This window comes from Coturnix japonica, chromosome 15, assembly GCF_054131305.1.
Source record: "Coturnix japonica strain WE chromosome 15, WE-NBRP24, whole genome shotgun sequence".
In the NCBI taxonomy this organism is placed as follows: domain Eukaryota; kingdom Metazoa; phylum Chordata; class Aves; order Galliformes; family Phasianidae; genus Coturnix; species Coturnix japonica.
Genome location: NC_140677.1, coordinates 5,180,968 through 5,208,066, shown reverse-complemented (window position 1 = coordinate 5,208,066; position 27,099 = coordinate 5,180,968). Strand labels below are relative to the sequence as shown.

The window sequence follows — 27,099 nt, the reverse complement described above, 5'->3', positions numbered from 1 at the left end:
GAAGTGGTAAACAAACACTTTCTCAGGTTAATCATAAAGAATTGATTTTGTTTCAGTACAGACACCCAAAGCAACATCTAGACAGTGAGCTGCTGGGGTTGGGCACGAGTGACATTCAGATCACCCAGCAGGCAGCCTCCTGGCTCTCCCCATCGACCACCCTGCTGCCCTCAAGCACCCCTCAGTGATGGGAAGAATGAGGCCCATGGAGATGTGAGGGAGAAGGGTGCTCTTCCCAGGAGAGGATGCCTGTATAAATGCACGTTTATTCCTTCAAAGGGATTTAATGGTTTGCATGCAGTTGTGAACAGCTTTAAAGCTTAGTGTTTCTAATGAGTTGTTTATTACTGTGGACCTTCAATTTGCCACACACTGAGCAGGCTATAAATATTGCTCCTCTATAAATTATTGATAAAATCAACCTCTTTTATCACTTTCTTGCCTGATGTGAACTATTTTGAGCCTTATGTCCTACAGATGCTTTTCATCCACCTCTGCTACCCTTGCACACACAAACCAAATATTTGCTTTTATGCTACTGTGGAAATGATTTTGCTGCGGCTACAGTAAATTTCCTCTGATTTTTTACAGCAGGTACCAGTAACCAATACCAAAGTAGCTTTGTTACTGCCTAACAAAAGGCTAGCAAGCTTTAGCTTTAAAAATCATTTCTCTCCTATTGTCCTTTTCATCTCAGGCTTGTTTTCTTCTGTAGTTAATTATTTTCTAATAGACAAAATAAACCCCATTAGTACAAACAAGAGAGTCAGATTAAGGGCTCACAAAAGCTTGCATCTCAATGTTAACATTACTGTGTGAGCAGGAATTTATCAATTTGGAATTAAAAATTAATCACCAGAAGCATTTTAGAAGCATGATTCACAGTCAAACCAAAATACCAGAGTGTTTATTTTATTCCATAGAGAAGACAGATGTCTTTATCTTAACTCTGTGGGAATTACACTGGATAATAGAAAGGAGTGTGACTTTAACAAAGCTAAGTTTGAACCATCACATGCGATCATTTCATCTCTTTTTATTTCTTTCTTCTTTTTGCCTTTCTCAGTGTGACATGACTCAGGCAAAAATAGCAGGATAATGTCACAGATGTTCTTTTACACCAATCACCGGCTATTGCCTATCCAAATGATGTTTTAATACAAACACACATCTACTCATTCCATTTTATCACTGTCAAATTTTGTTTCAAAATGAATAAGTGGAGAAGCGTGAGCAGTTATGTCATTGACAGTTTGCTTCCTTTGCTGGGCTCCATGGCAAGCCAGAGGACGTCAGTCACACCTGAGCTTTTAGAATACCTAGTTGTGCACCTTTTTCACCCAGTCTGGTGCTCCATGAGCCAGTAGGTCTGGCACAAACTGTCCGAGACTGTGCATGGATCTGGAAAGCTGTAGCAAACTCGGAGCTGCTCCAGCAGTCCAGCACCCATTGCCACCTCTTGGCACTCCAGGCACCTCTCTGGCTTCTTGGAGGCGAATGAGAACTCTTACTCTTCCAACCATGGATTGTCTCTGAGAGCTTTAACTATGGCTGCATTTATACCAGGTCTTTTTTAAAGTCTGATATCATACTTTAACACCCCTGACTGCTGCACAACTTTGGTTACTGGCCCAGCTGTGCTCTGGTAAAGCCCATAGGATTGCCAACATAGGATTAATGGGAGCCTGCAGCTTCTGGGATGTCTGAGCCACCAGAGAAGGTGAATTTCTTGCCGGGCAGAGGCATTTCAAGCATATCACTGTACAGAGGGATCTGGATGGGAAGGCTGGCGAGATCTGAGCAGGGATCCTGCTGAATTGGGTAGTTTATGTTTTTGGGAACCGGGCTGAGAGAAATCCCAGGGAAGAAACTGTCTTTGTGTAATAACAGCAGAGGCCATAAAGCGCTGTGAAATAAATAAATTTCATGAAATGAAAAAAAAAAAATACTCTCTCAATCACAGTTTTCATGTGATTTATGTCTTTAATTTATTTAAATCAGTGACCCTTTGAATGCAGACACAAATTAGAAGCTCAGCAAAAAAATTCAATTGCCATAAGGAAATACCAAGTAATTATTTGCTCTCCTCCTGTGGCTGATTCTCCATGTTGCGTGAATTTATCTCAAAATGAAGCACAGTGAGGACTCATCTAGCCAGAGTATTATTGGCCTGTAATTTGGGTACCAGGCTCAACACAGTGTAGACACAGATGTGAAAGAGACAACTTTCTCCCTCTCACCCCCAGTCTTTTCAGAGAGTATTTGGTTTCAGATACATAAATATGTAAGCATTTCATAGCAATTTTGTGACCAAATATACACTCAGTATTACTTAGGAGATTTTTCAGTAAGCCAAGAATGAGTCGGTGTCCTTGTATTAATCAGATGGTCATGGTTTCAAAGCTGCTGATAGCCGTGTCACATGGCCCAAAGGGCTGCACAAACAGCAAGCCTGCTCTGCAAGGAACTGAAACGAAGGGCTTTTTCTGTATTTTTTTCTCCCCATTGGTTACAGTGGGATTTGGTTCAAGCTCAGTAAATTCAACAACAAGCACCGGATCTTCAGCTGGTATAAATTTCACACATTGCTACAAAAGCAGCCGCTGCCTTTCACGGTGGGAATTTTCCTGGTATCTTGGGTATACACATTTGGCAAGTGATGAAGTTGAAGTGTCCACCTCTGTAACTTCGAAAAAGATGCTTTGTGTGTTTCCATGATTTGCTGGTGTCCGCACTCAGAGAAGCAGTTTTGTCATTGACTAGTAAAATTATTATTTGTGCAGACATTTTCCAGCAATACGTGAGCACATTGTGCCCGCAGCACAATGAGAAAAACATGTTCCATGTGTCAGGATGAGGCAGAAAAAAATGTAGAGCATGAGATGTACATGAATTTCTTTTAGGAAATTATAGTATTTTTAACAGTCTGGCCCACCCTGCCAAAATAATCCAACCCTCTTTCAATGTTTGCTGAGAAAGCTACACCAATATATCAATCTTTAATTATAAAAGACTGTGTTTGAGTATAGAAAAAAGGGAAAAATTAATTTTCTTCAAGACACTGATTTCTTTTGCAGTCTCTGGGAATTAAATCAACCTGCTTGGCCCCAGAGTGGCCACTAACTCAGAATCCAGGCGGTGTAGGTAGAGCTTGATGGGGTACAGTTTACTTGTGGGAGTATGGTGCAAATGAAACTCTTCCATCAGTGACTGCCTTACCAGAGAGCCAGCTCACCTTCATAGATTTGGAGTTGTGCAAGCGCACATCAGAAAAACTGTTTTATCGCATATAGAATGAGGTTTGTTCAACTCATGAGCTCATTTACTCCTTAGGAATATATCTTTAGGATTAGACTCTTTGAAGAGCAGCAAAGACAAGTTGTGCTTTCGATGTCGTATGTAAAAATTCTTTCTGAAATTTGACCGTTCACATTATTTTATGAGCGAGTTTGTTTTTTTTCTTTATCCCCTCGGAAACTTTTATGCATTTTTCTTCTCAAGACACAACATTCCCAGGCTTTCTGACTGCCTGATCCTGCTCCACTGCCTGCTGCCATGCTGCTGTGTGACAGCTCCTTCAGAGCTTTGAAAGTGATGGACAACAAGCACGGCACCCAGCTGTTTCTCTAGGAGTGTTTCAGCCACATTTAGATGCAGATTTGATCTGCATTAGGCATGGACACTCACTACATTTGTGTCTCATTGACAGGATCCCTTAACAGAGAGCTTGTGCCAGGTTTATCTGAGCCCTGAGAAGGCAGATAATGCCAGAATGACAACCAATGCAGCATATTATGGGAGAGAGGGACTTGTGGTCTACTACTCATGGCAAAATCAAGCCCCACTCAGCCTTTCTAATCACGTATGTGTCAGTAGAATGATTTTATACAAGGTCAACTCTTTACATTTTGCAGCTGTGACTTAACACAAGGACTTCATTAGCTGCACTTACAATACCATCATCAAGCCACAACTCCAACAGGAGTCTATAATCCTTTCCCAGTGTCATCTCCATTGATCTCGAAAGGAAACACCCTCTTGCCATACTCCGTGGATTATGGAGCCCTCTAATGTCAGGAAGCTGTACTGGGTGAAATGTGTCAGCTCCATTGAAACATGGGATAGCATACTTTAGGAATGAAGGACATGCATTATGTACACTAGCCCTATATGTACACTTTTAAATTGTACTCCTCTTTACGCTCTGAAAACCACTGACTCCAGTGGTACATCATAAGGACAGAGATCAGCACCGTATCTTTAGGAAACTCATATTTTTCTTACTGTAGACGTTCCTGGTGCAGTGCTGACATACACCGTTCTATCAACTTCTGATTAGAAAATGAGGTAAATAAGTGTTCTGCATTGCATTACAGTTCTCTTCAGAGCAGATACAGAGCAGATTTCTGGAAAAGGACATTGAGTTAAAGTTAAAAATGAAATCCTTCCATTAAAGCTGTACAATATATGTGGTTTCCAAAGAAACCAACAATACAGAAAGAGAGCCATGTCACTGAGCTTCAAACATTGCCCACTTGCTAAAAGACAAAGTTATGCTAACAGTAAAGAGCTTAGCATGTAGCAATGAAGAAATCTGTATTAAATGGCATAAAAAGCCGCTCTAATTCTCCATGACCCTACATAAGCCTAGTAATACTCATTAGCGTCTAAATAAATTTGTTAAACCCTCTCAGCATTGAGAAAATATGACTTCTTTTAATTTGGATTTGTTTGCAGCTACAGCTTTTATATGCTGTAACTTTCACGGGAGTGACAATATCCTATATTTGAGGATTAAGGAAACACATGTATTCCACATCTAATCAAAGTCACTGATAATGTAGTCTACCACCTTTCTCTAAGCAATCAAATGGACAAATCCCTGCCCCTTAAGTAAACAAGCTTGCCTGTGACAGCTGCATCCTGGGTTTCATAATTAAGTGAAAAATTAAATGAACCCAAGTGAAGTTGTGAGTTGATGCAGCTCAGTTATAACAACAAAGCCATTAATAGTTATTAATGATAACTGGGATAAACTGTCAGATACCATCCATGTGTAACTAGGTAGACATGAACGGATGATTAATAAATGTATCCTAAAGAAAAGGAATCCTTGGCTGAGACTTTGGTGAACTTGCAAGCTGGGAGAGCAGATACAACAAAATGCAGGAACAGGTCATTTGTTTTAATTTTGGATATACTCTATTTTAACACAGACCCCAGCATTGCACGATGCAATGCCATAGAAACAGCAAAGTTACTGATTTTAGAAGTAAGTAACAATGAAATGCCCCTCTTGGCTCAGAAGCCTTTATTCACCCCTAACTAATTTCATTACACTGCTCAAGCTGACATACTGATTAAAAGAAAGTCATTCCATTTACTGTTCCTTTTAATCATTAGGTAAACATAATAGGCAGCGCTGGGTACATTTGGTAAATATGGAGTAGATCAGTTATTGCTCCTCAGGTGCTGATAGCACCATCACACTGGATTATCTCCCCTGTTATCAGCACCCCATTCTGCCATATAGCAACTTCTTGAAACTGCAACGTTGTAAACAGGAGGCCTTTGGGTGTTTGCTTTCTCTTTTTCAAATACACATAACTGCTCAGTAATACCGGGATGGTTAAATTATCCATACAGCTAAATGACTTTGAATTAGATTTCTTCTTTAACTACACCAATGCCCAAATGCCACTGATATCTATAGAAGTGAGACATTGAATTGTTTTTTCCTGTTGGACTCGTATTCTGCACCCATTTCCAGGCTAAGGTGAATCTAACTGCTTGCAGAGCACACTCTCCTTAGGGTGAAGGGCTGGCCCAGTCTGTCCACATGGCCGCTTATTTAGTGGCTGCCAAAGACTCCTCTCCTGTGTCCCTGCTGTCACCCCATCTGAAGCTGATACGGACCCAGTTCTTCTCAAGCTGTGGGGCTTTACTGTTGGTTTACATGAGAGTGGAATTAGAGAACACCTCCCCAAACCTCTTTGCACAAAACTGCAGGGCATATTTTAAACAACAGGAATGACATAATGTGGATTAGTTTTCTATGGGTGCCCATCCTTTCCCTCAGATCCACAGAAACACAGAGCCATGCTATGGTGCCTTACAGGGTACCACGCAGAAAGATGTATGTGTTGTGTATGTAGTGGTTAACTCCACTAACAAGGCTGTTACACTGTTACTCTGCAAGAAACAGCCTCCAAATGTCCTTCAGGCTGGAGTATCAAAATCTCCAAATTTATAATTGTTTTTTTTGTTTGTTTGTTTGTTTGGTTGGTTGGTTTTTTTTTTTTTCCAGTCAGTTTCTGTCATATTAGTTATTACAATTACTAGTACTGGCATTTTGGCCATAGCTGCTCACTCATTTTTCACAGAGTGAGGGTAAAATTGGAACCCAATTAATTTTTCCAGTTGTAGTCTCTCAACTCTGAAAACAAAAGAATCCAGAAGTTGTCACCAGCCTGCCCATTATTTTGTTTGCCTCACAGATCTTTCCCTCCTCAGCAGTTGCATCAAGATGAGCTTATATCTGATGCCTTGTTGTCATTTCTCTTTGTTTCCTCTTTGTGAGATGCTGATAGCTCATTGCAGACTGGAGAAGGCTCCCGGCACGGCAGCTGTCTGGACAAGCTGCAGGAACAGGTTAGCAGGAATAAAACCTCCCTGAGACACAGGCTTAATACTGTTTGCATGGCTTTCACTCTTTGGCTTGCAATCACTCTGACATCAAAGAAGTGTTTTACGAGATCATACATTCAGAGCGTTGTAGAGAAAAGTATTTGTTCCCTTCAGCTACTCCCAGCAACAGCCTGACAACAGTTGGTACAGGGAAGGCGTTTTACCCTTCTGAGTCCCTTAAAGCAGCAACATCTTGCAAGACTGGAGGACAATTATAGATGCCACAATGTTTTTTACTATCACCCTCCCTGGCTTGTCTATTCCAGTTTAATACTCAGGTCCTCACCACTGTGATTTTCCATGGGCATAATTAATATTTTGCCTTCTGAATGCAGCAAGAGGCATTTGTTGGTCTGATGAGAGGCTGCGCCAGAATGCTCTGCTTCTTACTTGGTAACATTTTAATGTTCTCAGGGAACACTGATCTATTTGTTAGTTTTGTTCAAATAACACACCAGTCAAAACCAATATGAGTCTTTTCACATTAATCTTTCCGATGTCCTTGTTTTAGGTGTGGATTTTCTTCAGTAGCTTTTTATTTATTTATTTGTCTATTATCAAGGACACTGCAGATGGAGAAGAATAAAATCAAGCAGGCAAACCTGCAGGCTGCTGAGAGGCTCCTGTCCTAACAGCAATGTACAGTGAGATGCAGAATCTGTCTGAGGATAAAAGTCTGGCCATGAGCAATGACCAAACTCGCAGTCTCCAGGACATCAGCATTTCCTCCAGTGGCTCTCTTATAAGAGCGGAGGTTCACTTTTCTTTTTGTCTGAGTCTTGCTTCTAATTAATTCTTTATCAACTCTTTCAACCCTACTAAGAACTTTATCCACTCTTTCTCTCCCCCTAAAGAATTATATTTCTTGAAGACTGACTATGAATTCTACGGAAATATCCCGATTTAGGCAAAACCTCAGTTAATAGCTGTTTTTCTTTTGTTTTTCTTTTTCTTTCTGTAAAGAAGACAGTAAGATCATGGCACTGCTTTTATATCAGTGCTGACAAAATGTAGCCTTCAGGCCTGAGTCTTCTTTTGCTTGATTTATTACAGATTTTTCTCTTATCAGGTGAATAGTTTCATCATTTGATTTCATTGTTGGTTTCTTTCCAGGTGCCAAAAGTAGTGAGTATTTAAATATATATCTGAAGTGCAGCAGGAAATTGAAAATTGATTCTCTACAGCATTTATTTGAGTTGTGGTTCCAGTTCTTGCTTCAGGTTAGCCATAGCAGAGCTAAAAGAGTCTCAGTGGAGTGCCGGCTAGGCAGACAGTCTGGAGTTGTTTTGGTGGCATCTTTGAAGAGAAATTCAGACAGTGTGCATTTTTTAAAGAAGCTTCTTGTTTATTGTTGGCACTTTTAAGTAAACATGTAAGGTAAAAAGAGACCTAGAAGGATTCTAAACTACTTGTGTAATGTGCAGGCAACTTTCAGTGGAAACAGAGATGATAAGTTGGCAAATATGATTGATGATCAGATTACAACTCCTAATGGTTTTCTTTAGTTGTGTTCTGGTCACAGACATAAAGCAGGTATCTTCTGCTCAAAGCACTCACCCACAGACTGCAACAAGCCAGGCTGGAGAGGATAAAAAGCCAAGAGGGCACAAGATGGCAGTCCATTAGAGAAGCCTGAACATCCAGCAGACAGACATACAGCCATAAGGCTGCTCCCACAAGCGTTCATCCACTGCTAACCCATGTTGGAATCTTGTGGCTCAATTTCTGCCATGAAAGTGAATTTACTCGCCTTCAGCTTTCCAAACAGTTCCCCAGGCTGCTAAGTACAGCTGCAGCACACCAATGTGCTCCAGGAAGCTAAGTGCCTACGATGAAACTAAGTGGCAAGACATGAAGTCATATTTACACTGATGTTTCCATCACTTTGATATACTAACAGCAATATACTTACTCAAAATGGTAACCTTAGTCACTCTGAGTCTTATATCAATGAGTGGATGGAACAGCACTTGGGTGTCACACACTTCAGTGATGATATTCACAGCAAAATTTATCTTGAACACTTGAAAGAAACTAATTGTGAGTTAGACCATTCTCTGCCTCAGTTTGAGTTCTCTAGAGCAGCACCTCCAGTGGTGGCCCATAAAATGCTGCTCGGACTCAGGGAGCTGTGAGATTTGAGACAGCTCTAACCACCTCCATGCTCTGGCAGGAAAGAGAGTACAATAACAATTGTCTACTACAGGCCCATTCAATACAGAATGATTTGGGTTCTGTTCCTTTTTGTTTAAGGTATATTTCCACACAAATGAATTTGGTATGTTCCAACTTCCTAAAAAATAACTCCACCAAAATTTTGTAATAAATAATTTTAAATTGCTCTCAAAAATCTACTAGAATTAGAAACAAATCAGCAGATTCTCTGTTCAGCAGGAGCAATAAATCCTTTGACTATCACAGCATACAGTGTTTACATTTGCCTAGGGGCTCTAAAACATTATGAGATGAAATGATTTTCCTGTTCCTTGGTGTCTGGCTGCCATAGAATTTAAGTGTTTCATGAATTTAATTGTGAAGAGAACAGTTTAACATTTTTCAGCTCCCTGTGGGAAGTGGAAGGAGGAGCCAAATGGATATTACACTGCCTGGGAAATGATTCATATTTAAAATCTCACTATGGTGACTCTATCAGCTGAGATTCAGAAGGCCAGAAAATGACCCCAAGTCCATCAAAGCAACATAAACTGTCAGAAGGCAGTTTTGGCACTGTAGGAAGGGCCTAGCTTTCTATTCACGGTGAAATTTCATTCCAGGTTGCATAAATATCTTTATTTATGCAACATTAAGCTAATTTTCAGCATTTTCCTGAAAGTCTATTAGTCGCTTTCAGGCTCTCTGAAAGGTATCATACTTCATGGTTGTGAGAATTCATCTGTCATACTTTGGTGAGAGAGCTTATGCCTCTAGCAGCCAAAAGCTTGTAAAAAAAGGGATGCAGTCTTTTGCTGGAGCACAGATTGAAGGAACAAAATCTACCACTGTTGCTTAAATGTAAAATGAATTTTTTTATTTTTTTTTTTTCACTGGAAAAGATTCTTCTGATTTACTCTCACTTTTGGAACCAAGGGAAACATCCAACCTAAGTATGCCATACCATTTTTGTACAATGAAGAAAATGAGGGAGAATCACTGAAAACACCGGGGATGGGGGGGGTGGGGGAGGGGAAGCTGACCTACTAGGTGAGCTTCCTTTAAACACATATCTGTTTATATTTTCATTTTCCAATCTCTGTCTTCTTACCTTGACCCTCTTTATTCATGTTCATGTTTTGCAAGCAGTATGGAAAGATTTCTGTGCCATTACATACGCTCACTTGTTCTGACTTCTCTGCCGCACAGAATTCAGTATGACATGAACAACAATTTGATGTACAGAGCCTACAATGCCAACAAAAAGCAGTGTTTTATTCAGCAGCAAATGACAACGAAATCTTCGAAAACCCGAAAAGAAGGTGAGGTAGTAAAAGGGATGTGTGGGAGAAGAGGAATACAAAAAAGGATCAAAGCAAATAAACTTCAGCTAGCAAGTGATAATATACTCCTCAGTTTCCTAGAGTTAAATTTGTATCTTCCACTATATCTTAGTGACGGATCCCGCATAGCAAACTTAACCAAAATTATCCCTTATAAATTTGTTTCCAAACAAACAAGCAAAAAAGAATTAAATATCATCTTATAAATTTTACAGTTGTTCTTGGGAGTGAAGCAAAATCAGCTGTCAGATGAAGAGCACTATTGACAATTACAGTGAAGAGCAAAATCAGTGGAGTATATTGTTCATAATTCCTTATTTGCTATGACAATTCAATCCCCCAGCATTCTGCATTGTGACATGCACGGCTTGCCTTGTTCGTGATGTTACACACATTAATTCTTCAGGCATAGTCGTCTTCCTTTGCCACCAAATCCATACATGCTTTTTAGGATATACATGCACTGAAAATGAGTTCTTCCAAGCTTCCTGATCAGCCCCACACCTCTCCACGTGCGTACCAGATGACATGGAGACAAATGAATTTGCTTCCAGGGACACAATTGCATGAAGTGTATCTTTGGTTCATTAAAACAACTGCCTGGATCCCCGCTCAATAAATGTTCTTTATCACTGAAAATTAGCAGTGATGTGAATGTGTCTCTTGAACTTCATTACTACAGTCGGGGTTACGAATGGCACGAGCTGAGTGTTGGGAATTGGAAGAAATAAAAGAGTAAATCTGAAAACAGAACAGACTGGAGGCTGGAGCACTCCTGCATCTCTCTTAGGGTGGAACTGCGCATTAGCAGATGGCAGCCTAAAAACAATATGTGCTGAGAGAGCTTGAGATGTATGGCAAGATTTTCAACACCTACGCAAACGTTCAAAAGAGTATTGTCTGTCAGGGGTGGTGGAGCAATTTACAAGTTGCCTTTGTGTGGATTTCTGAAGCTATTATCTACATAGGATCAGCTAGGAAATGTTGGAGGCAAATTCAAGGCAAATTTCTGCAGAATGGAATACGATAACTAGTCACAATATTAATCCATATGTTTTGATGTGAGTATTGTAAAACTCACACAAAGCAGCCCAGGCCCTTCCTATTGGCAGATCATATAACTAGGTTGTTTGTGAGAGGCAGCAGAAAATTGCAACTGAAGAGCAAATCGTGATCTTGCCATCTGCCTGGGAGGAATTATTATATAGGGTTGGCTGTCAATCAACCAACCTGTTTTGTGGCAGAACAGTATATGATTTTTTTTTCCAGTGTTCATTTCGTGCACTAATTTCTTATCCGTCAGCTCTTCTTTTCCAGCTGCAGTTCAGCACACAGGGCTCCGGCCGCAACACTCTGCCCAGCCCTGCAAACAAGTAGATGAGCTGTGGAAGGGAGCGCCTGCAGCGTTTTCCTTAAATAATGGCAAAGCTGGTGGCAGTGACAGGGAGTTAAATCTGAAGGTATTGTGTTCTTCCAAGCGATGGCATCAGGGATCCGTTGGCTCTTGTATATCATATAGTCATGTTGATTCTCACTTTCTTTTTTTGTTCCAGGGGATGAATTTTCCCCAACTTCTTATTTCCACCTCTTCAAAGGAGGCTTTTGTGTTACTTTCCAATGCTGTTTTTTGTCTCTTCAGTTTTACCATTTCTTTATCTTGTTCTCTCCTCCACCTCCCTCCTTGCCTGCTTTATCTTTTCAAGGATTTTCCTACAAACTCCAGGCTACTGTATCTTAAGCTAGTTTACTTAATTATAATCAGAATTGCCTTATGGTACACCTCTAACCCACGGTGCTTCAAGCATACTAAAACAGGGGTGTGGAAGACACACCTGCAAAACCCAGGACATGTTTTTAAACAATAAAGTGAAACAAATTTTAAGATCACATTGTGAATCCATTATGAAAGCTGGATTACAGGATGCAGGCAGCAAAGGACCCTCTCAATTTGCTATCTATTTTCCACTATTGGTTTACTTTGTGGTGAAGTGGAAGAAATGCACGAGTTTGCAAACCAGCTGTTTGGTTAAATGCCCTGGTGCAGCACAGGAGCTGATACTCCCTCGGCAGCTGAGACCAATGCAGAGTAAATTGACTTCTAAGTGCTATTTTCAGAGTAGCACCTGCAGTTACGGAGCTCAGAAGTGATAGGCTGAAGGGCAGAGCTGGCTCTTCGGATTTGTCTTTTGCATATGCACCAAGCAGAGCTCTGTTTGTGAAATAAGCTCATTCTGAGGACAGGTGCTGAGTTGAGCAAGGTGAGCATTCCTTGTACACTGGAGCACACAGGGATGGGACCTGGAAGCATCTCAGAGCAGAAAAGGGCATTGAGCTCATAAACACAGTGGCTTCATTTGGTGTTCCCTATCACACAACACAACCCACGCTGGCACACTTCCCAAATCCCTCTGGTCACATGTTATCACAGGGATTTATTCTATCTGAAGAAATTCTGTGTGGTGGCTTTGTTTTTGAATCTGTTAGAGCACCTGGACCCTGTGCCAGGCTGTTGCCCATTAGCAGCTGAGGTGTTTGGACTTGCAAAGGTCCTGTACCCCAGCAGGGGTGCAGCTGCAGGGAGTGAGGGCTGAGCTGAAGAGTTTGCTTCAGGACTGAGGTAAAGAAATGCACTCACAAACTTATAGAATTAGGTGGAGTCAGAAACACCACCTAAGCCTGCTTGATTGTTGAGAACCCTGTATTTTAAGGTTGGTGCTTAGGATCCAGGTTTGGGGTACTGTTGAAGATGTGTGGTTTTAGTTTTTGTGGTGAGCTGGGGAAGCTCTTTCACACCCCATTGATATTCTATGAGGGACTGGGGGTGACCAGGGAGAGGGGCCACGTTGGTCAGTATGGTCCCTGGCTGTCGCTCCAGCTGCCCTCCCTGGGCTCAGCAGTCCGTCCCGGTTCAGCTGGGTTTGAGACAATGAAAACCTACTGCTCGTTAAGTTTTATTTAAAGCTGGGAGTGTACCGAGGCTGAAGGGAACAAAAGCACCCCAGTGACCATGGCTGAACACTCTGCTCCCTTTGCCTACCACCATATAGCAAGTACTTCGTTTTGGTTGAATTGCTTGTATTTATGTTGTGAATTTAGAAGTTACTTGCTCCTTCATATAAAACTTGACTTTTAAGTAGCAAAAGTAAGCGCTAAACTTATACCTGGAGGCTGAAATTTGATCCCCTGAGGCTGATTAACCCCAAACCAATTGTCTTCTCTGACTACAGATGCACTTATTTTCAGTTCATGTACCCTGGCCCCTGATTTGGCTGCTGTATCTGGATCTTCATGGAATGTTCTAGTTGATCTGGAAGGGATCCTGCAGGCTAATGCTAGAAAGAGTTCCTTCCTAGGAATATTTCAATAGAACATCATTTAATGGACTCAACTGGCTAATGTAAGAATGCATGGGCTGAAGGCTCTTGAGTTTGTGCCACGAAGACTTTGAGATTCAGTGAGAATAAGAGATTTTGAATTTTTCAGATCAACGTGATCTCTCCAGCCACTGGATAGCTGGTGAAAGATAAAATGTTACTTGACAAGATCACCATGATCAGCATCTCTCTAGGGCTGCTTTCACTTAGGTTTTGTTGTTAGTTTATTTTATTTCTATTTGTTTTGCTTTCTTGAAACTTTTGAACTAAAACAAGATAAACAATTTATCTCATTATAAGGCAATTATGTTCACCTGCCATAGTGTGATGAGCCTGACTGTGTTTTTGTGGTTGTGTTTGTAATATACTTTGTGCTACTGAAGTTTTGTTGCTTATTGATAATGTACTGCATAGGTAATTCCTCATGTTACTGCTTAGTAATTACTGATCTTGTTGGCTAAAGGCAAGTTATAGATAAGTGTAGCAGAAATGCAAAGTCATGGCCTGAACCTGATGAAGCACCTGGTGGGAAGGCAGGGCCAGCCCAGGAGAGCTCAGGTGCATGCAGTGTAGCTGAGTGATGGAAGGGGTGGAGCCAGGATCCACCCCTTCCCAGTCTTCACTTAAGGGTTGGTGGTGGAAGTGAGGTGATTAGTTGCTGGAGGTCCCTGCATACGTGAGGCCTTCTGAAGGTAAGCAGTTTCTTTCCTTTGTTTTTGTACCCACAGCTGTTGCACTTGAGCAGATCCTCACTTGCTGCAGCCTAGGACCTTGCTGTTCTGCTGTCACTGCTGTGCTTTCCATTGCATTATAATAAGGGTTTTGATTTTTGTGCATTGTTCTATGTATTTTAAAAATAACTGGGACACAAACTTTTTGATATAAATTTCCTTGACAAAGATAGATTCACTTCTTTACTCTCCTTTTTTTGTCTTAAACAGGGGCGAGATGTAAGAAGCAGACTCTTTGCTTTCCAAGCATGGGAACTGTGAAAACAAGGCCTTCTCTTAACAAGGATGAGTGGTATCTTAAAGGTAGGCTGAGAAAAATAACTGTGGAAGTTTCCCTTTTGTGCTCTGCTCTCAGTTCTTCTCCTCATTCCATCAATATTTGGACTGGATGTTTAATTCTTTGTTTGTTGCTCTTTATTGAAAGTGACTTACAGTGCTTCTGTATTTGCTTTCTAATGGATCTGGCTGTGTCATCTTGCTGGTTGAATCTTTGTGTTTGAGAGAGGCTACTATGGCTGAGGAACAAGAAGAGGTGATGCAAGGATGTGGTACAGACAGGATGATGGGAAGGAGTCACCAGGTATTTCTGTACTTAGCAGAGCTTTTCCATTGAATGTTGTGCCCTGATCTTACTCTATTCTTGAGAAGACCCCTATGCATACACTGATGCCTTGGGAACGGAGCAGACTTCTTGGTGTGCTGTATGTGATGTGGTATGATAACCATGTCAACTAGTTCCTAAACATGTGGGAAGTGGTTTCCCTGCATGTGCTGTCTATTGGCTCTGGTTCTGCAGGCTTTAGGTGTGTGCTGTCTTGTTGTTTGGCCAATAGAGGCTGTGGTCACAGACAGACAAATCACCAAACCATTCTTTGATGTTCTTCCTTCATGAAAAATCATGTAGCTTTCTAGCTGAGGTTTTCATGCTCAGCATGGATACACATGAGCAAAATCACTGCGTCTTCTTTCCACTGGAAAAGCTAAAAGAGAAGAAAACCTGTCAATATAGACTAAATAATTTAATGCTGTTGCGGAAGACATGAGAAGGAAATACATTCAGTTCAGACACTGAGGTTGCAACAGGCCCCTCACAAAAAAGGAATGAAGATGGTGGGGACTTAAAAAGGAAAGTGCCTGGGCAAAGTGGGGAGGTGAGGTTTTCTTGAACATATAGAAAGTGCTGGAAAGGAAGTGAAATACCACTGTGAGTATCTGGCTGACCATAGGGTGTGCACGTAACATCAAACACTGCTGCAGGTACTCTTATGCATTAAATAGAGCTTATAAACATCTTATTTTTCTGGGCAAAGCTGTGTCCACAAATGAGTTTTAGAAGTTCCTTGTTCTTGTGCTCTCCCTGAAAGAATCCTGCTTTAGTGTTCTCCTGTGGGAAGAAGCCAAGAGTCAGAGATGCCCTGGATGAGGGTTCCTTCTTAGCTGTTTTTACTGAGAGCTAACAGCTTCTGTGCAAGCTATTACATGTATACATACTTATCATTATGTGCCCAGTTGCTGTTTCTTCACCTGGGCTAGCTTTCCTTGGAAGCTGCTGTGGTGATGGGGTGGAATAGGAAAACTTCTCCTGTGATGGATTTTAAAGATAACTTCCATAAATGTTGTGGATGTGAGGAAAATAGTCTGTGATTTTCTTCCTAGTGAAGGTAAGATAACATGTACTGTTGACTGCCTTGGCTCACCTGGTCACCTGGAGAAGGAACATGTAGGTACTCATGAGCTGCAATGTGCACTGGCTGTTGCTCAGGCAGCAGATGACACTCAGTTTGGTGTATGGGAAAGAGCTTTATAGGGTGGGTGGAAGCAGCTGGCTGGGATGGAGAACACAATCTGTGAAAACCGAATATTCGTTGTCCCAGGAGCACTAGAACTAATGAGCTTTGCATTTCAAAGGTGCTGAGCCTTCTTCAAACCCTGTAAATATGCTCCTGGGATTTGTTGTGTTAAATCTCTACATGGGGGCAAAGGCGTATGCGGAGGAGGAGAAGAGCAGAGATGGCAGCATGAGAAAGTAGAGGCCAGAAGCCTCTATTTGAGTGCAAGTCCCAATCTGCTGTCTGTGTGAGTCTGCCCGAGTTGCATATGCTCTCCTTTTCTGTCTGCATGGAAACTTCTAATAAATAGAAGCTCAGGGAGTGAAGAGCATTTATTTTTATTTGCCTATTTTTGTTGTCCACTTGGCACCTTTAGATGAATGGTGGAACCAGGAGGAAAAGGCTATTCTTCTTGTGAATACAATCATTGTTTGTGTAAGGCAGCCTGTCTCAAAGGCAGTTTGATGCCTGCTGACCCTTTTGCAACCTACTTTCACCTTGGAAATATCGCATGAGTGCAACGGTCTGCTTTTGGCAGCCCTGCCGGCAACCCCATGGAGTTTTTCAATCAGAGGCAGTTTCCCATTGCTCTTTGTTCAGGGTAGCTCTAAACTCATCGTTTCTGTTCTTTTTTTTCTGTTTGCTGTCAGGTGTCATAGCAGAGGTGGATGGGCCAAGTGGGGAGGAGGGCAGAGAAGACCAGGCCAATGGGAGAAGAGCATTCACTGTAAATAACATAAGCTAATAACTGCACCCTCACCTTTGCTGTCCCTGGCCTTTTCCATACCTAGAAGCCTCTCTTCCATCTGAGATGAACAGATGGCAGGCTGCTCCAAATGTTTGGAAGGAGATGGGGCAAGACTATTGAGAACACCCTGCTTCCCTGTATTCCTGCTTACAAGACACTATGGGATAAACAATGTCTTATATTGATGCCCCTGGGTGAGCAAACTGCAGCTCTCCCTAGTCTGTCTTTGCTTTTGCTATGGTCCCCTCCCCAGAAGGTATCATGCAACCCAGGGGCTGATCTCCTCACTACAGGTCCTGGGTTCATCTTATCCCAGTGCTGGATGGAGCTGCCATTGTATTGGATGGATGGCGCAGTCTTTTGCTGCCTCTTTCTTCTAGAAAGAAATTTCTTTCAGCCTTCCCTTGTTATGACAAAGGATTTTGAAATGTGCAGACTGTTGACTCCTATCTTATTTTCCTTCATGTTTTCTGCTTCTGGCCTTGTCAGTGTTAGCATCTCCAAATTCAATACACGATCCTGTGGGTGTGTGTGAAGATGCATCCCCTTCCTGTCAAAGTCAGTGACTCCTGATGTGAGGAGGCAAAAGTAAAGCCCCAAAGTGTCAGATGAAGGAGACACCGTGCCCAGCTGAAGACAGAATAAGAGAAGCTTTTTCCAATCTTACTGGTCCACTGAAAGTTAAAACCTGCAGCAAGGACACCAAAGAGGCATGAGGCTGCTACTACAAGGTTTGCCAAGGCCTTCTCTGTTTCCAGCTAATGTCACAAGCCAGGGCAGGGAGGAGACTGTGCACCTGTTTAATATTCTACTCTGTCCCTCTGATCCACCTCCTGCCCCACAAAAGCAACATGTCCCATGTTTCTGCAGAGCTTGTCCTGAGCCATAGCAGCATCTGTCAGGGGTTATGGTGGCATTAGCCTCATGGTGCTGGGAGTGTTAGCAGTGCCTGGCAGAGTGACAGTTCTGCGGTACCTTACATAAATCTGTACCTTGCATAAATCTGTCTCTGCTTCCTCTGCTGAGGTGCGTGGTCATAGTTTGTCTGATTCCTCCTGTTGTCCAGGGGGTCTTTTGCTTTCCTAGAAGAAAATCCTTCTATCTTCATGAGGCCTCACTCCTGCCTCTTACCTCACACCTGGCCATACCATACCCTTCATCACCTTTCCAAGAGGGAATGTATCTTGTTGAACAGGTGCTATTTTAAAATAAACTCCCATCACCAGGTACTGCAGAAAGTTTCTATCTTCTCATAGAAAGAGGGAAGGTCTTGAGCCTCCCTGTAGCTTTGGCAGCAAACAAGGGCTGCTACAACCATCAGCTCTTTGCCCATCACCTCCTGCTGTGGAATGGCCAAGGTTGGTTCCTCGGGCATCAGCAACCAATATGCTTTGATTACCTCACTTAGCAGCAGCTTGTGGAAATACCTAGACCCTTCTGAAGCCAGAATGTAACAGCAACTGCTCCATTTCTTGGCCTTCCTCCAGTATCTGAGGAAATTCTTGAGGAAAACAAGAAAACATTTTTAGAGGAGAATATTGTGTGCCCAAGTGAACCAGTGTCATATGTTTCCAAATGAAGCACCAAAAAGAAACCCTGATCTCTTGAAAGCATCTCTGGCTACCACAGGGTTTGCCCTTAGTGCCCTACTAGGAGTTCTGTGGCAATGGTGGCCTTGGGTGCTTCCCTCCTGTGTCACTTCATCCCACATCACCATTGCTTTATTGTGACAAAGCTGTGATGAAGAGCTGCTCTGAGCATTGTGCTGGAGATGTGCGTAAAGCAGTGCTGGTGGGGCCAAACTCTCATTACCTAATGACACAGGGGCTGCAGGGGAGTGTGTGCGCCACCAGGTAAACTTGTCATACCTCTCAGCAAGCGTCTCCACAGAGACATCTGTCCTTGGTGCGAGAGTGAGGTGCTTGAGAAGAAAGGCACTTATTGCTGTTACTCGCTATTGTTGGTGTCAGGAGCGGGTAAGCGGCGAAGGTAGAAAGCTTTTCTACAATAGGTTAAGTTGGAGAGGGGGGAAAAAAACAGCGTTGTGTTACAGTGTGTACACAGAGCTCTTAAAATGGAAGTTTGTTCTGTCTCCTTGCCTTCCTCCTTTTGTAGGCAGGCTTGAGAGCTGTAAAGCTGAGTGAATGGCATTGAGTACATACAGTGGCTCTTTAAGAAATAATTACACATGGTACAAGAAGGAGAGGAAACCACACCATTCCTGTAAATGGCCACTTCAGATATGGACAATAAATAAAGAAGTGTAACAAATAATTGTCACAAAAACAGCTTCAGCAAAGCAAGGCTCCTTCCTATTGTCAGTGAGATGCAGGGGCAGTGCTGGAAGGAAAGCTTTCCCCCCCCCACTTACAGTGAGGTGTAGCAAAGCCCTGCAAGTGTGTAGAGCTCACACGCGTGTGTCAGGGGAGTGGCTGCCTCAGGGCTGTGATGCTGTTACCAACAAGTGCAGGGGGACGCCTGGGGACAGCACAGCCTCAGTGCTGCACTGGGCGATCCGGAGCTGTGTCGCTTTAAGGCATGTGATACTTTCCTGAGCAGGGATGCACTGAAATAGGCTCCGGTACTTCCAGCATCCTATAGCAGTGTACGTACAGCTGCCCGGCTCTGCACTGCTTGCACTGGAGTGAAGCTGTTCCATCTTTAAATGCAAACTGCTCCTCATCCTTATGTAGTCTGGAAGCTGCAAATTGTCTCGATCGCATCAGAGGTCTCATCAAGAAGAAGGTGATGCTAGGAGATGATTTAAAGGTGAAAATGAGAAGGTTTCCACCCCTCAAGCCTCGGCCACTTTTCTGACGGCAGTGCCTGAGAGCTCAGATGTCGTCTTTACTCTGGGAACAGGATTTGTAACAAGAGATTTTTTTTTTCTTTCCCCTCGTAATCCTGATAAAGAAGATTATTGGGAAGCTATTAAAAATCCCTTATTGTGGTGCAGATGGATTTTAAAAAGTGTTAGACCTTTCCAATGAACACTAATAGAGTGCTCTGCTCTTGGCTGGATTACTCAGGTAAGAAGCTTCTTTAGGATTTAGGATTCAGAAAGCAGATCTGGAACTCATCAGTTAATAACGGGTGGAATACTTGCTGCTCTGTTTCTTAATAATGAGGAGATGATCTGTGTGTAGAACTGTGTGTGATAAGTGCTGACGAACGGGAGTGAAAAGAAATGCTTATGGGAAACGCTGGGCTTCAGCAAGGGTAGTTTACAATAGAACAGTTTGAGAAAGGTTTGGAATAAAATGTAGAAATAAAAAGCACTAAAAAAAGAGAGTGGGTTAAGGAAGTCTGCTGTCCATGTGCTTTGGAACATGATTCCTGAAGGCTGACATAAGCATTTAGCAGACTGGAAGTTTGGCTTTGCTTTGCTTTTTGTTCAGGATTTCAGAAGTTTGGTTTAAATAGCCTGAATGCCTGAAACATCCCTGCGTGCAGGAGTGACCTCTCCCTCGTGTAAAAAGCATGAGAGCACCAAACGTGGTTAAAGGCATTAATCCCTGTAGATGTGGGGAGCCTGCTGGGAGCTCCCTGAGCAGAGGGGACAGAACGTGTTTTGTGAGGGAACTGGGTCTGAGGAGAGGAGCAGAGTGCGCTGTATGCTGGAAGTAAACAGTCAGAAACGGAACCAATTATATGCTGAGTAGTGCTTCAGATACTCCGAATGGGGGAAGGAAGAGTCTCATGCTGATCAAAACAATGTTTTGCTGTTAGCTGTTAATTAGACTTGTCAGTTTATGTGGCTCTCTCCTGCCAGTTAGTCTTAAAGCTACCCAGAGGCTATGTCTGCTCCTTTAAAATTTGGGGGAAAATATTTTTCCTTGCGTATATTTCATAGATTCTGAGTTTCTCTCTTTTCATTCTGCTGATTTTCCTGCTGCAGAGCCCCCCGATAGAACACACAGAATTCTTACTTCCACCTTTTATTTTTGGAAAGGCACAATTTTTCTATGTGAGAGATTTAATCTCTAAGTCTTTCTTCCTCTGTGAAAGCGATGTTCAGCTGATTGGATTCTTAGATAGAAAATGGCATCGTGTCATTGGCTGAATAAGGAGAGTGCCTCAAGTTTGATTAATTTAGCAATATGAAATGCAGCAGAAGGTGTTGTTAAGGGAACCGGACGATGTGTAGCATAGCTGAGCCTTGCAAGCCTCCAGATCTTCGCAGGCATTGGGAAGGAGCAGCTGAAGTTGAAAAGTCAGAGGGAAATTCAGGCAGATAGTACAATAGCGAACACCAGTATGGAAATGCTTGATTGTCTGTTCTGGATGCCCAAGTATGTCAGTGCTGGGAGACAGAAACAATGTGCTCTTCACCTTCCCTGTAAGAGTTTCTGTAGAATTTTGACACAACCTGCTTTGTGAAAGAGAGTGAAGCTTTTACAGAGAACAAATGAAATGCAGGATACAGCCGGGCTGGTCCCTGTGCACATGCAGGTCAAACAAAAGAAAGCTGGTTGTACTTGGGGATTAGAGGATAATTCTGAGAAATGGCTACTTTCTTTAGCAGACAGCATCATAATTAAAAATTAATGCTCACAAAAGTCAAAAACAGTAATCTGGTACCTTCTGGGGCAAAACGAACCTCCCAGGCTTCAGGGCGGAATGCTTTTGCAATGCCTGATGACATTGCATGCCTATCTATAAGGCATTTAAATTAGTTTTGTTGCTGTCTGGACATCAGTGTTTTTAGCTGCCTCTGTGATGTTTTTCCCACAGCTGTAAATTAGATGTTGGACCAGCATGGGATAAAATTCCCAGCCTTGTGTGTTTTTTTTTCCCCTTTGGTCATCAGATCATTACAGTTTCATTTTTGTCACTGAATTATTAAAGTTTTCCTGACTCCTGTATAGTGTTACAGCAACTGTCCTTTTTTGGACATGACCTTTGTTGTACGACAGTTGCATCCTGCAGGGGGGGGAATAGACAGGGAACAAAAGGTTTTTAACCAGAGAAGCAGAAAAGTAACAGTACTGTTGTAATGGAAGCTGACTATTCTGTGTGCTGCAAGGCAATGGATAATAATGTCTGTCTAATATTTTGTTTAGAGAATGGCAGTGGTCTCTGCAATGTCCTGGGTCCTGTATTTGTGGATAAGTGCCTGTGCAATGCTGCTCTGTCAGGGATCCCTCCATCACACTTTCCAGCAGCATCACCTGCACAGACCAGGTAGGACTGACAGCATCCCACAGCTGATCAAAGATTGCAGGTGTTCTGCCATGCTCGTGTCTGTCTCAATGAATGACTGAATAATCATAAAAATCCATTTTGTCATTTAACTTTTCTATGTTGACTGCCTTTATGTTACAGAGCATGATTGGTTGTGTTTTATTTTTTGTTGTTTTTTTTTTGGTCAAACGTGTTGTACTTTGCCAATCTGATGTTAGAATATTTCTTTTAAATGCCGTTTTCTAACAATCCAACATGGGAATCTCATTTTGGGTAACAGTTTAGTCTGTGTCCTTATTTCTATCTCCTCTTCTCCCCTTCTCATGCAGTTCTGGAGTGTACAACTCAGAAAGACATAGCGATAGCAGTTTTGGGTGTAGTACCGAACCCAAACAGGACATGGTTTTGCTATTTGGAATGCTGGTACTGCATCTCCTCGGTCTTTATTGCTCACCAGAGGTTGGGAGTGTGCCTCAGTGTACCTGAGAATTGAGCTTTTCTAAGATACTCAAATTTACCTCTCAAAATTGATGTGGATGTGGATGTGTGGCTCATAGGAGAGTTTGGGTTTGTCTTCCCATGGAGTTAAACACGCATAAGGTTGGAGTTAGTCCCACAGGTCTGTGGGAAGAACTCAGGCGCATTTACAGCTGTGATCCATAGAGACTGCACATTAGTTTTATTGCACTTCTGTTTTTTATTGGTAGAAATTGATCATTAATTTTTCAACCATTAGTTGCCCTTTGAAGGGAATGAGCCATGTTTAAAAAACAAGGAGTTGGCAACTTCTATCATCTGGCTGAATTTGCATAAACTCAGTGTTGTATTACTAATCTAGATCCACAGAATGAAGGGAGAGGTCTTAAGAGCTTAAGAAATTGAAGATGGCAAATGTTAACTTGCAATGATGCATCATTTAATATTTAATAAAGAAAACTTTGATTTTTTTAAATTTTTTTTTAATCTAATGACTTATCTTGAAAGAGAGCCTGCAGATCTTTAGCAACCCAAAGTTTTCCTGGCTATTTCCCTTGTGTAAAAGTCATAGATCTTCCTTCTTGGCATCGTCTGGTTTGCTTGTAATATGCATAGTACAGAAGAATAGACCTAAGTCTTTAAGAAGTAGCTACTCAGAACTGATCTATCAATCTAATCCCATCATCTTTACCAGCTGCCACTGGAAGTCTGAGTCTTTGAAATCTGAGTGGCATTTGCAGAGAAATGATAGAAATATTTGTTACAACGCAATTGTGAATATTACTCCTGGTTATTTGAATCTGTCCTCCGGTGAAGGCAATAAGAAAAAAGGGTGCAGCTAAGCAGATAGGTAAAAGGAAAATGTAATCTTGTTTTGCAAAAATTGGTTGAAACAAAGTGACATTATGAGAAAAAATGAGCTGGACAGATTCAGAACTCTGCAACATTTGCCTAAGCTTGAAAAATCGCCTCCTTTATGAGGCGAGAACAGTGAGACACCGAGTGCATACCAAGTGTTGGGGAAATGCGAAATATGACAAAATCTTTCACTCAGAGATGTGATACAGATAGAGTGAAGGTTTTACAGCTGCCTCATCACCTTCTTAGAAACAGCCCAGCTTTCCCTCTTGCGAGCCTTTCTCAGGCAGCATCTCCGCACCTTACACGAACAAGATTGATGGTGTTCTGATCCCACGCAGCCAATTTCAGTCTCTCAAGAAATAATCCACTACACTGACAGATGAGTGGAATTTGACATGATGTTCACCTCTGATTTGGGCTGTGTGGCACCTGGGAAGTACCTGCAAGCAAACATCCTTTAGGGAAACCGTTCCCAATTTGGGGCAGTTTCTGCTGTCACAACTGAATATCAAGGGGAAGGCAGGGAATTTGCAGTCTGCCAACCGAATGGAACACGTTGTATGTAAAGGGGATGGAAATATGTTAATTAGCAGCCAAAGTGATTTTAATGTATTCAACTGCAGTCCCTGAGCACACCCTATTTTTCATATTTATGATATTAGGAATGCGTCATTTACTTTTAGTTAGTCACTGTGTAAGTAAGATTAAAATGTTCGGCTAAATAAAAGTGAGTAAAAAAAATGGATGCAGATGAACCAATAGGTGATTTTTAGTAATTTAATATCTGGTATATGAAATTTCAACATATTTGAATCAGCAAATATAGCTGTAATCAATAGCGTGCTCAGCATGCCTTTTCCTTCAGTTCATGATCTTCCATAGATAATTAAAAGCTCCAAAACAAGAACAATTTGGAGCTGTTCAGCTTCATTGTGGGGTTACTTTGGTACAAGATGATGAAAAAGGTAAATTCCAGGCAGTTGTGTGCTTCTCATACTTGATGAATAGAAGTCTCACTGAGCACAAGAAGGTGCAGTTAAAAGATAAAATCCTCATGGAGTGGATTTAGCATAATAAACTTGAACTGAACTCAGCGGATTAATGCAGTGACTATACCTATCTGTAGTGCTGTGGTTAATCCCATTTTGAAACACTGGAAATCAAGGGCGATATAGTTTATAATCAGTTATTCCTGACCTTATTCTTTTCTATTCCCTCCCTGAAACTTTCTTAAGTGAGCATCTGAATGGATTGAAATAGATTTCTACACACAATGTGCAATCACAGAAGTTTAAAGCTTCCTTTCAGTCTAGATTGCAGTTTTATAATTCAGGCTTTTATTTGGTTAGATGACTTGGCAGAGGGTGCAAACCTGAAAACAAATGCGATAAACCATTTTACGTGACAGCGTTTGTAATTGAGTGGAGCTGTGTTTGCTATGAAAGGTTGGCAGGGGGGCACAGGTAGTAAGAGGACAGTAAATATTGCTCCATGTTAAGATGGATTATTCTGTGTTGTCTGTACCTGTCCATGAATTCCTTCTTGTCTCATTAATGCAACAAAAAGTTTCAGTGCTGCTGTTAAATACCATCAAGTGATGGTGTCTGTTCCTTCTTAGTTGAGACAAAGGAGAGGGGGGGCAAGGTGGGTTTTTGGGTTTCTCTGATGGAGTCTGAGGATCTTATTTGGAGGAAGTTAACTGAATACCTTTACAGTGTGATTCCCCCTGGGTAATACACATCATTGTCTGCAGTGTTTTAATGAATATTTTTCATTTTCACGAAAGCTGTTAGACAAAGGATGTATGAAAGCATTCATGGGAAATATAACTTTATGGGGGGAGAAAAACCTTCATTTTTTAGAAGCATGTCATTTCTGTGTGATTTAATAAGAACCGGCAGTAATGAGAAGAATTCCACATTGGCCGCTTTCAGCTGTAAGATGCAGACGGTTGTAGAGCTGTTGAATTGGCCTGAGGATTAGAGTGGACAGGTTGTGATTTGCAGAGTTAGCCAAGTGCCTGTGATAGTCCATTGATCATCTGATTGACAGTATTGACTCTGCCCCAGAGACAGAGAGTAGATGCCGGCATTTGGCAGGAAAATGAGATATTTAAAAAGCAAAGGGTCTTAAGGTTTTTTTATGAAATTAAAAATAATAATTTGAAAACCTGTGTAGTGTGCAGTTCTTAGTGAATTTTCTGGCTTTGCTCCATAAATGAGGGATGTCTTGCACCCAGTAATGACTGTTAGCTAGCACTGAATCACAGTGGGCAATGCTGGCAGCGTGTTGCTTAAAGACGCAGGAAAGCACACTGGAGTCTGTAAGTTCATGCAAGATAACTAGCTACATATTAAGGAGGCTGGATTAGTCTTGCAAACAGCATAAAGATGTGAAGCAGACACAGGCAGAAACATGTACTTACTATAGCAATGCTGACATTTGCAAATATGTTAATTAAAAATAAGTTTATTCAGAGGAAGAAGTCACAGACTGAATCAAGGATGGCTAGAGTCTAAGTCTACTAAATATAAAAGTACCTTTATTATGGCAGTTGCTAATGATGTGCCCATTAAAAATCATCTCAAGGAATCTCTATACCACATACTGTGAGGAGAAAATCTGTATCAAAGCAGTTCTGCACAAGTTAATGACCAACGTCAACATAAGTGTTCTGAGCATCTTTCTTAGCAGACAGTGTCTTGTGGAAACTTGAGGTTGTGACCGTGAGCAGAAAATCTTTGTTCTGATCTTGTCCTTCCCACTGTGTATTTTATAGTCTTGGGAGGAAACAGTATATTTTCTTATTTCGAAAGACTGCTATTTTCATATGCTCTAAATATGTGGCTATTCCATTCAAAACAGCCTGGGAAAGAATGTTAGTCTGAATCTCATTCCCCAGCAAAGTGTGAATAGAATGTTTTCTGCTTGCCAAATGAGAGATGGAAGGTGGATTTAACAGGGTTTTTGTTCTTGGTGTTGATAGAAGCAGATGGGGAACTAAGTAGTTAATGCACAGAAGTGTATGGTTTCTTTGAGAATTGTATTCCATTAATCATATGGTGGGGATTCGAGTTGTTACCTTTATTATACAGTGTCCATAATGGCATGCAACAACTCCACCTGTGTGCAGTAGATCAGCTCATAGATGTGAAATTTGGCAACTGGTGCTTCATGCTGAGCTAATTGGAAGAAACAAACTGATAGCTCTAACACCTGATTCAGTTCTCATTTATGCCAGTAAATGCACTTTGAAACATCATGTTTATATACATCTCGGCTTGTTCAGAATCAGACAATCCCAAATACCCAGCTTGGTATCCCACAGGTGCTTGTTGGAATTCTTTCTCAATACTTTCCTGTTGCACACCTCTGGTCTTCACAAGCTGTTGTAGAAAAAGTGAAATTACCTACTGCAATGTAAAGCAATCCAGCCTGGAGGTACTGGCTCTGTTTCCTGGTCCCACACAATATATTTGGATATAAGTGGATGAATGCCCTTGTGGTTTGTGTAGGCAGAGAACTGATGTAATGAAGCTTGTGCCTCAGGCTGAGGTAGGGCTGTTGCCTGCATGATAACACTGAGTTGCCCGCAAATCTCGTGTGGTGCACTTACTGACAGCAGCAGGCTTTATTAGAGGTGCTGCAGTAAGTGATTTTTGAGGAGTCAGACATCCAAATAAGAGAAACGTGGCTATAGGGGGTCCCTGCATC

The 27,099-nt window shown here is 41.8% G+C and overlaps 1 protein-coding gene across 5 annotated transcripts in view; it reads left to right on the top strand.

Annotated features, from left to right (window-relative positions):
- The window catches only part of TAFA1 (TAFA chemokine like family member 1), a 286,245-nt gene that overhangs the window by 73,506 nt on the left and 185,640 nt on the right, over nt 1-27,099 (top strand). For 3 of the 5 annotated variants that reach the window (XM_085516244.1, XM_085516242.1, XM_085516243.1), the window contains exon 4: nt 14,497-14,589. In XM_085516244.1, coding sequence (XP_085372370.1) covers nt 14,497-14,589 — 93 coding nt within the window. Of the gene's footprint in view, nt 1-14,496; nt 14,590-19,191; nt 19,893-21,926; nt 22,048-27,099 lie in introns of those variants that run through there. The other 2 variants (XM_015875450.3, XM_015875449.3) reach the window with 2 other exon arrangements.